The sequence below is a fragment of the Gymnoscopelus braueri genome, assembly GCF_963280865.1.
Source record: "Gymnoscopelus braueri genome assembly, chromosome: 19".
Classification (NCBI taxonomy): domain Eukaryota; kingdom Metazoa; phylum Chordata; class Actinopteri; order Myctophiformes; family Myctophidae; genus Gymnoscopelus; species Gymnoscopelus braueri.
The window spans coordinates 39,216,527-39,233,802 of record NC_137621.1 but is presented as its reverse complement, the minus strand read 5'-3'; the positions used below and the strand labels follow the sequence as shown (position 1 = coordinate 39,233,802).

Here is a 17,276-nt window from a genome sequence, read left to right as displayed (position 1 = left end):
GCATGAAAATGGCGTACCGAGTTGAACTTCCGGTTCGAGACTTGGGATCAAGCCAAAGCCACCGTTAAGCCAAATCAGGCTTAAAGAGAAACATACTTGTATGACTGCCCCCTTTTAATTGTATTGTATTGTTTTTATTTTATTTCATGTTGTATTCATCTGTTTTGTTATTATCAATATTGTTTGTAAGTTTGTAAAACACGCTATATTTTGCACTTAAAAAAAGGATGTACACATCTAGGGTACGCTCTTAAATGATGATCAGAAAAAAATAATAAGAAAAAGGCTTTTGAGAAACGCTGTGTGAGCAAAAGGAACAACGTTTTTGTGCATGCATGGTTCAACAAGGCCAAGAGAAAGTTCTGAATCATGTATTACTGCCGTCCATATGGAGATCTAAGAGAACAACCGATCAACCGAGAGATGCAAAACTGCCTTAGTCATTGCTGTAAGACCCTGAACACACATTAGTCAAAACTGTAGCCAAAGTGCGTCACAGTGAGGACATAAAGAAGCAGCAGCCAGTAAGTACATGACAGCTTAAATGAGAGTCAGTCAGAGAAATTAGTTGCAAAGTGCAAAGCGACAGACCCAGAGAGGCACAAAAAGGACAAACACAAAGCTCACTACTCAAGTCGGAAAATTCAATCATAGCACAGCTTGTGGAAGATGTGGAAATGCAACAAAGCACCGGTGGAAGGATTGGCCTGCCAAAGATGCAGAATTTCGCAAATGCAAAGAAAAAGGACATCAGCTGGTGGCATATCACAGAAGATATCTGCAGGCCATGGGGCAGAAGATGTCACCTTTCTTGAAGAGGTGGCTAAGATTGACCGCGTTGAACATGAGTGGACAGAAACTATTGAGCTGAATGGGGACAACAGAGACACTGGAGCTACAACTGAACAAGATATCTATGTGGTGATCAAACTGAAGTAGGTATAGACCTTCTGCCCAAACGTCTGTGTTTTAATTCTGTCCTAATAAATATTGCATCGGAAGCTGCGAGTGTGCGGCGACTTCTATTTTAATTACTTACCCTCGATGGCTGGCACCTCACCACTACAGGTGTGCATTGCATCACCTTGGTGAAACTGATGAAACCACTGTTGGGAGTTCCAGTCAGTGAGGCCTTTACTCTTGTGAAATGAGACTGAGTGCACTCCGTTCTAATAAGAGAAGACATCAGAAATAGTTACAGGGTTCAGATGTTTTGCCCTTCCTGGGCAAAACATTGTTTATTTAATAAATTGAATAAAGCATTATACTGTGCCACACCATATGCCCAGATTGCCTCATGTTGAGTCCCTCTCCCAATGCGGGATAAAGTCAGGCCAGAACTGGATGGCATGGAAGCAATGGGAGTGATATGTAAGGTCACTCAACCCACTCCGTAGTGTGCCGACCTAGAGGAATGTGCCAAAAGCCAGATTGAAGGAAAAACTCAGGCTGTGTGTTGATCTGACACTCCTGCATAAGTGGGTCAAATGGGAGAGAACAGTCACGGGACAGACATACAACAGACAGCAGCTGCAAGGTCTTGCCTCGTCAGACTGCTGAGACAAAAGCGTACACATCTCACCAGCCAACATCAGATGCAAATATCCAAGATGACACACAGTCTCAATAGATGCTGACAAAACCACAAGTGACCTATAAGTTACAAGTTCAGGCAGGTTCACCCAAGAGTCTGGCCTTACAAAAGTGCAATGTTAGTGTTACAAAAAGTGTGTCGCAAAAGAAAATAATCTTGGTTTCAGTTAAAGTATGGTTCAGCATTTTTGATTGGGATCATTAATGTGAATAAAAAAACTTGGCTAAGTTTTTTTTTTCTGTTGTTAAATGCTAATAGGAAAGTAAAACATAAATGTTTCTTACTTTAAAGGGAGAGATGTTTTATAAAGGCGTAATCATATTTAAATGCTGGAGTCAATCAATGCAACAATATGTTGATATACAGAAATTGTGTGGCTTGCTCCTGGGGAAGTAAACTGTTAACAGCAACTTCACTCTCTGCCTCATTATTACAGATAATAACTGCACCATTTATTCACTAGCTCATAACTAAGCCTTGTTTTCCCAAATGTTAACAAGTTCGTGTTCATGTTTTTGCCTTTTTTGGAGCCTTAGAAGGCAGCTGTGAAATATTTTACAGCAATAAGTTACAGTATCTCTAACTCTTGTCATGGCCCGCATGTGCTTCTACTTGAGCCCACTCCTTTCAGCCTTACTTACAGTCCTGTAAACACAGTGAGATTTTGCAGCAATACAAGCCAAATGATACTGAAATCAAGCATCTCACGGAAGCACATGGTCATTTGTAGTTAATGTTTCACACTAAACGAGACTTCATGCGTAACTAAGAAGTTTCCATTTTGGTTGGTTTGACATAAGTCAAGTAAGAATTGTGGTGGAGACAGGAAGCGAATGGCAACACTTCATTACCAGATAAAGCATTGTAGAGACAGGGTTCATGTCGGTGCACAGATGATCTTTTCTTAACCACATGAATCCCAGCATCCCTATTCTGGGTATGTCATACAAGGTGAACATTCAGCTAAAAATATCAGATCTACAATCTCACAGCACGTCACAAGACTGATCATTGTCAGTGAAGAGATTTGGTGTAGAGGGTTAAAGTGAGCGGAATAAGTATAGACCCAGGTCAATGACGTACATAGGGTTTAAGTGAGTTATTTGCAAATATAGGACTTATATCACAAAAGGATCGAGTCATGGTTTACGACTTTCTATGGTTCCATGTTTGTACCATGTAAACTAGGTCTTTCTTCTTAAGTGGTCTGGAGCAGAGTGAGGCCATTCATGCAATCAGCCGTTGGAAAATAAGATAAGATGAGACGCAATTAACAAGATGACAGATTGGAACATGGAACAGGGAGCCCATGACTTCATAAGTTGTCTGAACTGGGGCAGGGTATTCCTATAAACAGAGCTAAATGATAAACAGATACAGTAAATGTAGATGTTTCACATTTTTCTACAGTGCAGGGCCTAATGGAACAAAAGATGCCTTCTCAAAGATGACACATGTTGAGATGTTGCAAGTCTTCCATCCTCACATACGATCTAGTATCAAAGGCGGTGGAAAATCTAAATCTAAACAGAAACTTCTTTGTCCATGAATCCTGTTAAACTTCTCAAGTGAACGATCTTGGGGAACATTGTGAAAGTTATCCTGCACACAACATAAAAAATTAAATTGTGGGACAGAAAATGCCTTCAAAACGAAGAGCTGGACTTTTTAGTTACAGTATTCATTTGCAACTGAAAACAGTCCGTGTGGGTGATAGTGAGGGGGCCTGGAAGTCGATTATCCGGCCTAATCTTGCTCAAATGCCTCTCCCAAGGGGACAATAAGGAGAAACACTTACATTGTGCTGTGTCACTTTTTCCTGGCAGGGTGGCCTTTGAGAAAAATCCTCTCATGTCCCCTCTAGGCTTATGCAGCTGGCAGAGCAGTGGTCATAATGACCTCTGGCCCTTGGGGGATGTGCTGAGAAGGGAGAAACCCCCAACTGAGGAAGAGTCCTCATGACTCAGCTCCCTGGAGTGTCTGGATGGGGGGCGTCTATGAATGTCAGTGAGAGGAAGAGAAAAGCCTGCAGTGCTGGGAATGGGAAAGCTCTTCAGGTTTTAAACATGTGTCATGTTTTCTCATTCATTCCCTCATACATCCACAATGCACTGTGACTTTTTTTCCCTCCTTCTTCCCACCCCTCCAAGGCAGGAACTTGATGAATACATTGTTTAGGATATTTAAAGATAATGGATAAACCTATTTGAAATAGAGAGGTATGGGTTTGGACCGATTCTTATCTTTCTTTCAAACAAAATCTCTGCCACTGCGGTAGTAAACGTCAGTTTAATTAAAACAAAAATCCACCCCAAAATTGGTGTATGTTTTCTGGATGACCTCAGACAGTGTCAATGTTTTTGCCCCCAAATGCTAGAAGCAGAGGAGTCCGCAGTTGAAGTTGTGATAAGTTCAGGCGACATTTTTATGAAACTCCTCTTGACAAAGAGTGACTTTTAGTTTGACTTCACTGTGACAGTACCCAGGATGGGTTTCTGAGGATGTGGGCACAATTTTTCTAGTTCAGAACTGTTATCAGAACAATGGTTGCATTTACACACACACACACACACACACACACACACACACACACACACACACACACACACACACACACACACACACACACACACACACACACACACACACACACACACACACACACACATTTTCTACTCGGATATACAGTAAGCTGGGAGCAAAAAATAGCCCTTAATCCTAGCAGGCCTAGAGAGCCTATACCTATAGGTAAACATTCCAACATGGAGCTTTCAACTCATCTACATACAAAGTGAGACTTAACTGAATGTATTTGCCAGTCTGGCTTAGCTTGGAGGCTTGTTGAAAGAACTCTTGCAAACGCCTTCATTGTGTTTAACCTGGGGCAAGCTCTCAACATTCTCACAGGAGCTCACAATTAACGCATCGCGGTGTGATTTGTTGCAAGATTGTAGATCTGCTGCAGTATTTGTCACCGAAGAGATTTAGGGTAGAGGGGGAAAAGTTCTATACTGTATATGGTTTGAATGTCACAACTGAATTATTATGAAACGTTATGTCTCAAAGACTAAGCAAACACTCTTTAGCTATAACCATAACGTAGGGCAGAACGAAGAGTAAAATATGTTCCAGGTGTCCCTTCGCAGCAAAATCCTGAGAGGTCATCTAACTCAAGAGTGTACAATTGGACCCCCACCCTTTACAGTGTTGCTGGTCATTTTGAGGGCATTTTCATGCTTTAGTTCGTCTTGTCACTGAGGTAATGCAAGTCAGGTATAATTTTATGGTTTGTCCAAGGCCTCTGGACACATATTCCCTTTAAGTTATCACTAAAATTCCCCAGTGGACCATGTCGGTTTTCGGTTACACAACATATATCAAGGCCTGATGCCATCACCCGCTCTTTCCACCACGGTCATTAAAATAGTCATTATCATGGAATGCCACCGAGTAACATATGAGGCTTGAAATGTTATTCCAATCGTCATGTATTTAACCATTTGCCCCTATATACTTGTCATTCGTAGTACGACGAATAGCGAAAAAAATAGGCGATCTACAAGCTCGGAAATTGTTGAAAATTGTTGGGAATTCTCACCTATATAATGACATGTCCGCAATAGGGCCGCCAGGTTGAAAGTGTTTAAGCTGGGTGCTTTCAACAGAGAGTATGTTTTGGTTCAGTCCAGGGTATAATGTATCTGACATTATAATTGATTAAGCAGAGTTCCTCCATCTGAACTCTGCTGCTAGGGTGACATCATGCACCTACTGTATGACTAACAGTGGTGGAAAAAGTACTCACATGTTTTACTCAAGTAAAAGTATCAATACTGCAATGTAGAAATACTCTGTTACAAGTAAAAGTCCGGAATTCAAAATTTACTTGAGTAAAGTTTTCAAATGTATAAAATGTATACACATTTTTGGGACAATAGCAGATCTACAAGTTCACAATGCGTCGCATCGCGACCCATAGTGAGCTTGTAGATCTGCTATTTTCAAATGGCCGAAATGTATATAGGGCTGAAGTGGTTAATGTATGTATTGTATGTTTTGTAATAATAATCAAAATCTACAAAGTAACTATTAACTAAAGTTTTGGAGAAAAAGTCTAATATTTGCCTCTGAGATGTAGTGGAGTATAAAGTAAAAGTACTGAAAATAGCATTACAAAAATTGTATATATAAATAGTATATATAAAGTAAAAGTACCTCAAAATTGTACTTAAACACAGCGCTTGAGTAAATGTACTATAGTTACTTTACACCTCCTGTATGACTAATGTCTTCCTCAGACCGTGACAAACGAGGGGTGCTAACAACACGAACGTGCTACGGCTCCTCAGCGGTCCTCATCCTCAGCCGTGTGTGGTAGGAGGGACATTCCTATCAGATGATAGCGGTAGATTCATAATCCTATACCGCTATCAAGTGATGGAGATGACAGCCTCTCTCTCTCTCTCTCTTCTGTCTGCTCTGCTCCCTGCAGCCCTGTTGTTATCACAGTCTGAGTCTGGCAGAGCCCAGAGAGGGAAACCACCGCAGTAACGGTTGTGGTCTTCCCTCTTTCCTCCTCTCCCCCCCCCCCCCCTCCGCCCCCAGACACCCCCATACGTCCACAGTGGATAATAGTGCACGGGCAAGCATATGAAGCCCCCGCCGAAGTGTTATGCATTTTGAAGGGGGGCTGCTGGAGATCTTTTCAGCACACGTCAGGTTTAATGTGAAACAGAGAGACATGGTGAGACATGCGAGCAGTGGTGGAAAAAGTACTTTTTTTATCAATACTGCAATGTAGAAATACTATCTGTTACAAGTAAAAGTCCGGAATTCAAAAATGTTCTTGAGCAAAAGTACAGAAGTATTGGCATCAAAATGTACTTGAAGTACCAAAAGCAGAAAGTACTCATTATGAAGAATGTCCCATTTCAAGTTTGCAATTGTATTAAAATCTTTTGAAAATAGCAGATCTACAAGCTCACAATGCGTCGCATCGCGACGCATTGTGAGCTTGTAGATCGGCTATTTTCAAATGGCCCAAATGTATATAGGGCTGAAGTGGTTAATGTATGTTTTGTAATAATAACCAAAATCTACAAAGTAACTATAGTAACTAAAGTTTTCAAATAATTGTAGTGGAGTAAAAGTACAACATTTGCCTTTGAGATGTAGTTGAGTAGAAGTAAAAGTATTGAAAATTGAAAATACTCCAGTAAAGTAAAAAATACCTCAAAATTGTAGGTTTAGGGTTAGTAAATGTATTCAGTTACTTTCCACCACTGCATGCGATAGCTACAGCGTGTACTCAGGATGTCCGGCCCCGCCGTTCTTCGTGCTGAGATCAAAGAACACAGAGAATAAACTCATTGTGCACAGCAACTATATTTTATAATTAAAGTTAATTGTCTTCTTTGTTAATGTACACAAAGATAATGACCATTTTGTTGCCATTGGTGAACTAAGTGGGTAATTTGCTGCAATGATCTAAAAGTTCTCTCCAATAAGGAAGTGCAGCCAAACTGAAGACAGTAAAGTGTTGTCTTTGGCTGCTGTCATAGGGAAGGCTTCTATGGATTTCATGCTTCCATGTGCGGTGACGAGCGATACCAAAACACACCGTAATATCCCTGCAATTTGTTATAACTACTGCAATTCAGGCTGTGTCTTTTTGACCGAATAAGAGTCATAATTATTCTTTACACGTCTAATTAATCCAGGACTCGGTTCTCACTATTTCGCAATATGTAGCTTTCACAGTAAGAAAAGACATCCCTGATTAACTAAGAAAGCATTTAACCATTTCAGAACCTTGTGTCTTTGTTGAACTGAAGGTTGCAAACATGTACAGATGAATTTATAGTAATTTAAAGGACCATGATGGTGGTCTGGCATGTTTAGCTTAATGACTACTTACATTATGTACTTGACATTTTACTGCCGACCAATTCCAAACCATAGCGTAGTTTGTATGGGCTTTGTGGAAGTCATGTTTTCCATACATTTCAGTATGATGTGAAAATCAACTTGTAGAAACTTGAAACTTGTTTGAGAAATGCTATACTCTAAATATAACACAGTTGTTTTTTGTTTGTTTGTCAAAGCCTCATCATCGTTGTATTTTCATGCAGTTTACAGTGCTGATCTGCAAATTGCCCACGGAAAAAGATGCTTTCTGAACATAATTTAAATGCCTGTGACTTAATAACCTAACCACACAGTTTTGTTTAGCTAAACAATGACTCAATTATTCATTACAAAGTCTGGTAAAATGTAAAGAAATGCACAACAAACACAAGTTCCATAACTTCTATAAATGAAGCATTTGATGGCAAAATGACAATAGCGTATCTAGACTGGTGTGATACCACTGGTGTGACACCAAAAAAAGAGCAAACAAGATATGTCCAAAACTAATGGCAGGACAGCCATGGATTTAGCTGTGCATCTAAATTCTACCCTGAGGATGAACCCTACAGATGTTGGTGACACCATGGCCTTTCCTCTAGTGCCACCTTCAGGCTAACACACAAGTTATCTCAAAATCTTGATTGATTGCCATCACTGTATTCATCCTCCCTGTAGAGGGCCATTTGAGTGACCCCATGACATCTCTTCTATTGCCACCCTCAGGCTAACATTTCCAATTGTACACCAGATCTAAATCTTGTGTGATCTAAATTGGATCTACAAATCCAATCCACAAAACCCCAGCAGAGCATGAGCCATTTGAGTGACCCCATGACCTTTCTTCCAGCACCACCCTTCAAAATATAAACCATGCATGCATGCAAGACCTCTCAAAATGAAAAGGGCTGAGAGCCGCATGCCATCCTCCTCACTGACATACAGTTTCCATTATAACTTGCACCCTGCCCTTAAATAATACGCAAAGCATTGTGTTGCTGGATTTTGAGTGAATCATGAATTAATTTGATGCCTTTTGAGGTTTATTTTTTTATTTCTAACCAATCCTTGCCCTAAATGTCAGTTGATTGATGATTAGGAGACAGTTTCAGTGGTTCTGTGGTCAACAGTATGTTTAAGTGGCACAACTCAACATATTGTCAGGCATTATATGGTTTTAAATTCTTTGGCAGATATGAACATAGTGTTTATGCAGACACAGTGGGCACTATACCATAAGTGCTGACAGGTTTTCAGGGACTTCCACTCGGACCAATTTCTGTTTCTTGGAAGTTGGGAGGAATACGTTGTAGGCCTATACTGTAGAACATTTTTCTTTTATTGGCTGCTTTAAAAAAAAGCAAGAACTGTCTCCTTGAACTAGTTGCACCTAGAAGCAACTGACATTATCTCTTTATGTACACCCCCAGGACAAGAAGCAAAACTGTTCAACATGACTTTGTTGGGAGAGTTACATAATGGTCTGCACTTTATCCAAAGCACTTTACAATATGTGCTACCAGGGTTCAATTTGCTGGGGGGGGGGGGGGGGGGGATATGTTTAAAACTTAATTAACTTTAACTGAATTAATTAAATACAAATATTTCCTGAATGATATGTTTTATATTCATAATTGATAATATCACAATTTAACTATTTTAAAAAGTATGTTAACCACATTAACTCTGGCACCCCCATTTTGGGCAAATTTGTCATTATGTTTTCCTTTTTTTCCATTTCAAAAATAGAAAGAAATAACAGATCTACAAGCTCACAACATTCACCCTTTCACACAGACAGCGGAGGCAACCAGGCAAGGTGCCAACCTGCCTCAGCGGGAGCAGTTAGGGAATCAATGTCACTTCGACACAAACCCAGGAGGAGCCAGGGATCAAATTGGGTTTACAAACACTCCCTCTCCCTCCTGAGCCACTGCTGCCATACACATTCGCACATGATCTCAGACTTCATATTGAGTAGTGTCACTGAACATGTATCGTACTTTCAAATACACATCAGTGTCACGTAGTGAATGATAACTGACACAAAGTCAGTTGTGAAATGTACACAGGTTGACCTTTACTAGCAAATCCGTTAACACAGTGTAGTAGCAGTGTACTGTATTTTGAACCAGAGCTATTGAGAAAAAGAGAGAGAGAGAGAGAGAGAGAGAGAGAGAGCGAGAGAGAGAGAGAGAGATCCGTCATAATAATCATTGAATGTTCAATATTCAGTCATGTCTTGCCAAAAACAACTTCCAGTTGATTTGGAATGCTCATACGTTCCAAACACTACTGTATAGTTCCACTGAAACCTCATAATGGGTGTTGATGAAGCACAAGTGATACATGAACCATGGATCACGTTTGGGGCGAGATCAAAGAAAGCCATAACTCTGTCCTTCAACCGGTCTGGTACGAACTAATACTGATAGCTTAGTTCATTTTTGCGGCAAGATCAACAAATGTCGTAACTCTGTCTTTCAACAGACCGGGTTTGAACTAACACTGATAGATTAGTTAATCTTTACAGCAGTAATATTTGTGTACTTTGTTTTGACAATGAAACGTGCGTTACATCATATGAACAAACTAAATTATTATTATTACCATACCACTACAACTAGTACAGGTTCATGGTTAGTGTACTTTTGTCATACTTTCATACTATATTATTATGCAGTATTCTGTCATCTCTTGAAAACATCTCCTTTGGAGTTAACAATGTGACATTACGCGGACAGCCTCCACTTCCAACAAATTTCCACTAGTCCTGCAGAAATGTGTAATATTATATCAGTGTGAGGAATAGGTGAGTACTTTATAAGGCAGCAAAGACTCCCAGGAGAGGTGATGATTTTCAGTCTACTGGTCTTTTGCTTCGAGGGTGTTTAAAGTTTCCCTCTGGGATGTCTCATTTGCTTGTGGATTTTGCTTGTGGCTACGCTTGTACGGTTAAAACCGCAGTTTTTTTTTTATGCACAGTAAAAGTAAAGCAGAATTGTTTTACCAGTGGTCCTTTGTTTGGAGGTGTCCTTGTCATGAATGAGCCAGAAGGTTCCAGACACCTCTTCTATGTTTGATGGGTCTGACCGGCTTCCTCCATGAAGTTCTTTCTGTGGGCCTATTATACTCCCTTCTTGTGGACGCTATAAGCTGCAGCTACCGTCGTTTTACTGTATTGTTGAGTCTAAGACATGAAAAACTACTCAGGAGCCCTCAAGCCCCCTGCTAATATTGCTGTCCGGTCCAATTTCTCCTATGCTCATCTCGTGTAATAGGGATATATTTATACTGCTCCTCAAGTCTCTGCAGGTCATCCAGGTAGTATAGCCGCAACATTTCTTTCTTCATAAGCTTGGCCAGCTTTGGGTGAACTCAAGTGCAAGTTCAATATTACTGTACGACAGTTCTGGTGTTAGGTTCACTGGTGAGGTTTAGGACTTGGGTATACTGCCAACATCCCCGTCTAATACTGCAAATACAATGAACAAGGGTGCCACTTGACGTTCTCCGCCAAAGATGACTCAGAAGCGGTGGTGGAAAAAGTACTCAAATGTTTTACTTAAGTAAAAGTATCAATACTGCAATATAGAAGTACTCCGTTACAAGTAAAAGTCTGGAATTCAAAATGTACTTGTATAAAAGTACAAAAGTATTGGTATCAAAATAATACTTTAAGTACCAAAAGTAAAAGTACTAAAATGTTTGAAAATAGCAGATCTACAAGCTCACAACGCATCGCGGCGCGTTGTGAGCTTGTAGATCGGCTATTTTCAAATAGCCTAGGTATAAAATAGGGCTAAAGTGGTTAATGTATGTTTTATAACGTAATAATATATATCTGCAAAGTAACTAGTAACTAAAGTTTTCAAATAATTGTAGTGGAGTAAAAGTACAATATTTGCCTCTGAGATGTAGTGGAGTAGAAGTAAAAGTATAGACAATTGGAAATACTCCAGTAAAGTAAAAGTACCTCAAAATTGTACTTAAGTACAGTACTTGAGTAAATGTACTTAGTTACTTAACACCACTGCTCAGAAGTGAGCAGAGTTATTATCACAGCCGAGGAGGATTACGGATTCAAGAGTCCTGTCCTGGAGGTTCTAACTGGGCCGATGTCAGGTCACACTGGTGTCTGCCGCTCATTTGGCTCCTATCTTATTTGCCTCACTCACTAGCATTTAAAAACACCCCTGCGTCTCATATGTTCTCTATTACCTCATGCTAGTTGTAGTATTTCAAAGATGTGAGTGAAGATGCAGCCAGGTTTCGGGCAGATGTCTTCGGTTTTGTCTCCATCGTGCAATGGTTTGCTGGACACAACAGCTTGGATTAGGTGCAACGGAGAGGTACAAGCGCTTCCCTTCTCCCTCTGGATCCACTTTAGGGCCCTGCACGGTCAGATAATTATCGCTCTTCCCAGAGGCAGGCTTAAGAATGAGGGAAATCGAGAATAACGTGAGGCCTCTTGCGTGATTCAGGGGTGGGTCAGGGCTAATCCTGGGGCTTCCTCTGAAGGTATATACCCCCCCCCTCTGCCTCCCTCCCTGATCCAGACCTGCACAGATACCTTGCTCAGGGTCCGTGGTGATTTCATTTTCCTGTCTGCAAATTAAAAAGCCATCGTGAAAAGTATGCCTGCTCCCTCCCCTTCCTATTTTTTTCTTTTTTTTTTTAGCTAAAGGCCACGGTATCATTTTTCATAGTTTCATAGTTTCACAGGTCACAAACCCAACAGTGAAATTGGTAATGATTTGGCATGTCGATGTTCAGTTTCAGTATCAAGAGTATCAAGACCGTTTCTAACATTGATTGGCAACATTTCAGCATTATTAGCAAGCCCATTTGAAGCCATGTTGTTATCTAGCGAACTGCTTAAATACAACGCCGGGGGGGGGTATACAGTATTCTTTGGGGAAGTCGTTTCACCTGACTGCATGGATTTGTAGACGTTTCACCTGACTGCATGGATTTGTAGACGTTTCACCTGACTGCATGGATTTGTTGATATAATAACAATCTTTGGCCCCAAACTGGAAGAGCGTCTCATATTATTCCTCTCAACGCCCCCAGCCCTCTTACTTCTCTGACCCAAATTCCCTTTTGGTCCCAGAGGGACGACCTAGACCTCTTTCCACTTTTAAACGAGGGCACATTTACAAGACCCTGCCTGTAAAACTCAGTTCAAGAAAAGACGATGAGTCTGATTTGTAACTGTGAAACCCTAAAAGTAGAGTCCGACCAATGCCAGAAATTTGTTCAAATGCAGATCCCAATTTTTAAGAGTCCTAGACCACCGATTTGTGATGTTTTGACTGATATTTTGTGAAAAAGTGCTAAATGTGAAAGCCTTGGATTTGATTAAAGTTGACATGGCTTATGATCCAAGGAATCCACAGGAGAAAAGAAAAAATCACACCCAGTGTGAAGAGAGTGGTGCCTTTATTGTACGTGTTTTTACTCATTTTAACATCTTTTAAGTATTTTTTACTCATTTTAAGTATTTTTACTCATTTTAAGTATTTTTACTCAGTTTAGGAACTTTAAAGTATCTTTACTAATATTTAAGTATTTTTTACTCATTTTAAGTATTTTTACTCATTTTAAGTATTTTTACTCAAAAGTGTGTGTGTGTGTGTGTGTGTGTGTGTGTGTGTGTGTGTGTGTGTGTGTGTGTATAATTAGTGTAACTGGTTGCATCTTTGTGTTGCAATCAGCCGCAGCTCTTGAGGCTGTGCTCAAACATACAGAGAGGCCATGCTCATACGGACGGACGGACACACAGACAAAGTCAGTCCTTGGAGTGGCTAGCACCACTCAAAAAATAATGATTGTACGATCTACGGTTCAAGAGTTAAAGGCCAAAGTGTGAAGTGGCTTGTTATAGCAAAGATTTGGGGAGGAAGTTCTTCCTTGGCCTGCTACTACTGCCTGCAAAGTTTCATGCCGGTGGTGCCGGATATTAGTTAGACACACACATAGACGGACAACATAATCTCCGCCGCCCGGCCGTTCCGTCCTGGCAGAGATAAAAATATACGCAAATAACTTTTTATAGATATAAAATGATTTAAACTAATAACTAACTCTTAAACTTCAATATATGAAAAGAACATTTAACTACTGAACAAGCAAACAAGTAAATATGAAATCTTTTACATTTATACACATATTCAAAGATTTTCAAAACTAGCTTTTCTACCAGCTCACAATGCATAGCACTCACAATGCATCGCATTGTGATGCATTGTGAGTGTGCATGCATTATTTTTGAACATTTTTGATGATCTATAATGACACGCCAAAAATAGGGACGGCAGGTTGAAAGTGGTTAAAAATCTGGACAGATCGGCTGCATAATTGTCAATATTGATGTCGTAAAAAAAGAAAGAAAAAAGAGTCAAATAATGGCTGATAATATTGGCCAAACAGATATATCGGTAAGAGATGCCTCCCCACTGGCTAATCCCAGTAGCCCTACAATACACGCACGCACGCCAGTGTCTAGTTCTAAAGTTCACCGACACTACTGACAACGAGAGTGATGGGAATAATAGTGTTCGATGTAACGGTAATTGATCACAAATGTTCAAATATTGATGTGCATGATTGATGGCAATTACATGATTCGACATGGCAAACTGTCAGCACATTAGGAACTATTTTCCCTCTAGATTGAGATATCATGAGGCTCGCATGAGGGTTGCGCAAAAACACAACTGCGACTGGATAATATGACTAATGGACTCATTCCGATGCCTTGGAAGGCAAATGTAACATCTAAGTTGGAAGTGGTCTCAAGTATGGATGCAGGACACATAACACCACACATGTAAGGAATAGTTTGATTATTACTAGCCCATTAAAACCGGGAAAGCATCCGTGTTATTTTAGATTTGAAACAAAATCTTTTCAGATGGGGGTCCGCGGCCGAATACATATAAGTTTGGGGGTCCTTGACATGATAAAGTTTGAGCACCGCTGATATAGCGACATACGTTTTTCAGAAAAGACATTAGAAGGCATTCGTGGAATCGGCTTCAGGTCTCAATGGGCTAACATGCGAGTGCTTTCTTTGGAAGCCACCATGGGACATGGAGAGATCCTTTTGGTTTTCCTGCACCGCTCAAGGCCAAGCGTTTGCTCAATGGCCTTACGCAGTGAGTCAGCAGGCGGACTCCCATCAGACCATGAGCTCCTCTGGCAGGGAGCCATGCTGTTTGGGGCCAGTATGACCAAGTTTACGAGGACAAGCTACTATGACAGCCTGTTGGAGGAACAGTGCTGCCTCCCAGCGACTGGAAGCGTCGCTGGGAAAAGAGCACACGCACAACATGAGTCATGTAGGATAGTATGTACTGTCAGTGGGTCCTCTTGTCTGCGTGCCTTGTGGGTGTGAAACAGTTAATCCAACTAATCTATTTAATCTGTAGTAGTATTGATTTTAGCCCTTTTGTCTTGTCCTTCTTTTGTTTTCCTTTTTGTTTTGTATCCTTGTATGTTTGTTTGTCTCTTGAAATCTTTTTTCCAATCAAATGTTTTCAAAGACAGTGAAAATGTCTGATCTGCAACCTCACAAGCTCGCTATTTTTAAGTATACAATAGGTCTTGAGTGGTTAATCTCATTAAACAATTTAGTCAATTATAAAAAGGCAATTTGAAGAAAAAAAAATGATATCCCCAATTATACGATTAATTGAAAAAGTAATCGACAGGATTATCACAAGAAGTTGAAGCCCTGGTGCAGGTGTGTGTGTGGCCCTAGAATGATTGGCTCTCGCTCCACGCTGCCAGGTCTGGGGACCGTCACCACAGTCCCTACGCCTTGGGGAGGACCAATAAAAGTCTCAGCTGTGCTGCATGGTTCAACCTGGCGAAGGCTGTCTGGTGCAATGAATATGGAAGTCCTAGTAACTGCTGGAAACAGACCGAATGGAATAAAAGCATTGAACGATCCTCAAAAGGATAAAAGGCACGGGGGAACGTGCGGTATGTCATGCTTACATCATCACAAAATACTCGAGAATCCGCTTTAAAGGGCTCACGTGAAATGAATCCCCATCTTGTCAGGCGAGGGCCGAGCTTCGTGCTAGTGTACCTGACACGTTAGCTAATCACGCTATGCTCCGAAAAGGAAATCGAGGCCTCTTAAATCCCTGCAGAACGGCTCGGGAACTGACGAGAAAGACAGAGGTTCGACGCTGTAGACGTGAGGTTCGTTTGCCCATGTGTTACTACACAGGACCGAATGGTGTGAAGTTGATTGGAACTTAATTTATTTATGTATTTTTTTCATAATTTATGAACCACTTGAACCCTAGCATCAGACAGAGCCAAAGGTCAAGTTAGGTCAGAAAATTCACATTAACATGAATCCAACACTGATAGATGAAGCAAGTCTATGAAGCCATCTATGAAATCTATGAAAAAGTTGAACATTATTTTATACAATACGTAGTGGGGGTCCCTGTTTCATCTCTCTCTCAGCTAAGGGGCCAATGATTTATCTTTTCACTTAGAAACGTTTCAGGATGACAATTCAGTTCAAGTTCTAGAGACACAATCTCAATATATTTTAAACTAATTTATATGATCTCAACATGGCCATGAAAAGGCTTTCCAATGATGTAAACAACCATCAAAAACAAAACTCTGCATATATAAACGTTTAAGACCTGTGTGGTAGAGCATGTTGTAAACCCAATAACATACTCTTGCGGAGCACTGCTTGTGTGGAGGACCCAGGTTCGAATAGGTTCGGGTCGGAAACATTCAACATTCAACTTTTAACTAGGCTACTACAGTACATGAACCCTAGCATCCCTATTCTGGGATGAGCATTTGGCAAAAAAATGCCAAATTGCCTTGCCAAATTGCAATGTGGTGCATTGTGAGCTTGTCGATAATTTTTTTTTCCAGCAAAGAGATTTACTGTAGTGGCAAAAGAGGCCCGGACCAAGTACAGGGCCTTGGGAGACCTCTCGGTCAACAAAGTATACAGGGTTTAAGTGGTTCATGTAAAAACAAACTACACTAGAGCTACCGGTTACCACTTAGTGAATTGAAGACACGTGAACGGACGGACACTTGTTTACTGCAACATGTGTCTGCAGCAACAGTCACCTCTGGGCCACCCCTGGACGTGCTTTCGCTACTCATTTTGTGCTGCAATTATTAAAATTATGACCTGTCAGACTACGAGATAGCAGAAACCTTTCTTGTTTCTCTCAGAACTGTATTTAGGATTCTTTCTCCAAATGTTAACGTCTGCTTTCTGTTAAACGAGATGGCCTGTGCGAAGTCTCGTCTGGCATTCAGGTTCTTTTTTTAAGACACCTTTACGTTGTTGGTTTTGTATGTTGATTTATTTATTCTTGGCCTGAAATGCTGTCATGCCTGCTGTGTGAAATAATATGTACAGAAAATGGAATGGTTGCCTCTGAAGTCAAGCACTGTCTACTTCAATTAGACATGTTCAAACCATGGCCGGAACGTTTTCCACAGTCTTGGGTTTGATCCACTCACATTTTCCATCTGCTTTGAAAGTCTAAGTTCTAGCATTCACAAGCCTACACAGCAAAATCCTCAGTGTTAACCCATTAAAACCGGGAACGCATCTGTTAAACAACTTTAACCATTATTTTATACTTTGGCTATTCAAAAATAGCATATTTAAGAGCTCATATCGCGGCACCGAGTGCCGCTCTATGAGCTTGTAGATCTGCTATTTTAAAAATAATCGTGAAAATCTTTGAATATATATGAATACATT

The 17,276-nt window shown here is 40.5% G+C and overlaps 1 protein-coding gene across 1 annotated transcript in view; it reads right to left on the bottom strand.

The window, feature by feature from the left end:
- Positions 1 to 6,889: 6,889 nt before the first annotated feature.
- LOC308074796 (CD109 antigen-like) overlaps positions 6,890 to 17,276 on the bottom strand; it is a gene marked incomplete at both ends in the record, with an annotated part of 151,423 nt that continues 141,036 nt past the window's right edge. The window contains 3 exons of the mRNA XM_080414296.1: positions 6,890 to 6,932; positions 11,858 to 11,934; positions 14,694 to 14,814. Of these exons, the coding sequence (XP_080270422.1) occupies positions 6,890 to 6,932; positions 11,858 to 11,934; positions 14,694 to 14,814 (241 nt within the window). The remainder of the gene's footprint in view (positions 6,933 to 11,857; positions 11,935 to 14,693; positions 14,815 to 17,276) is intronic.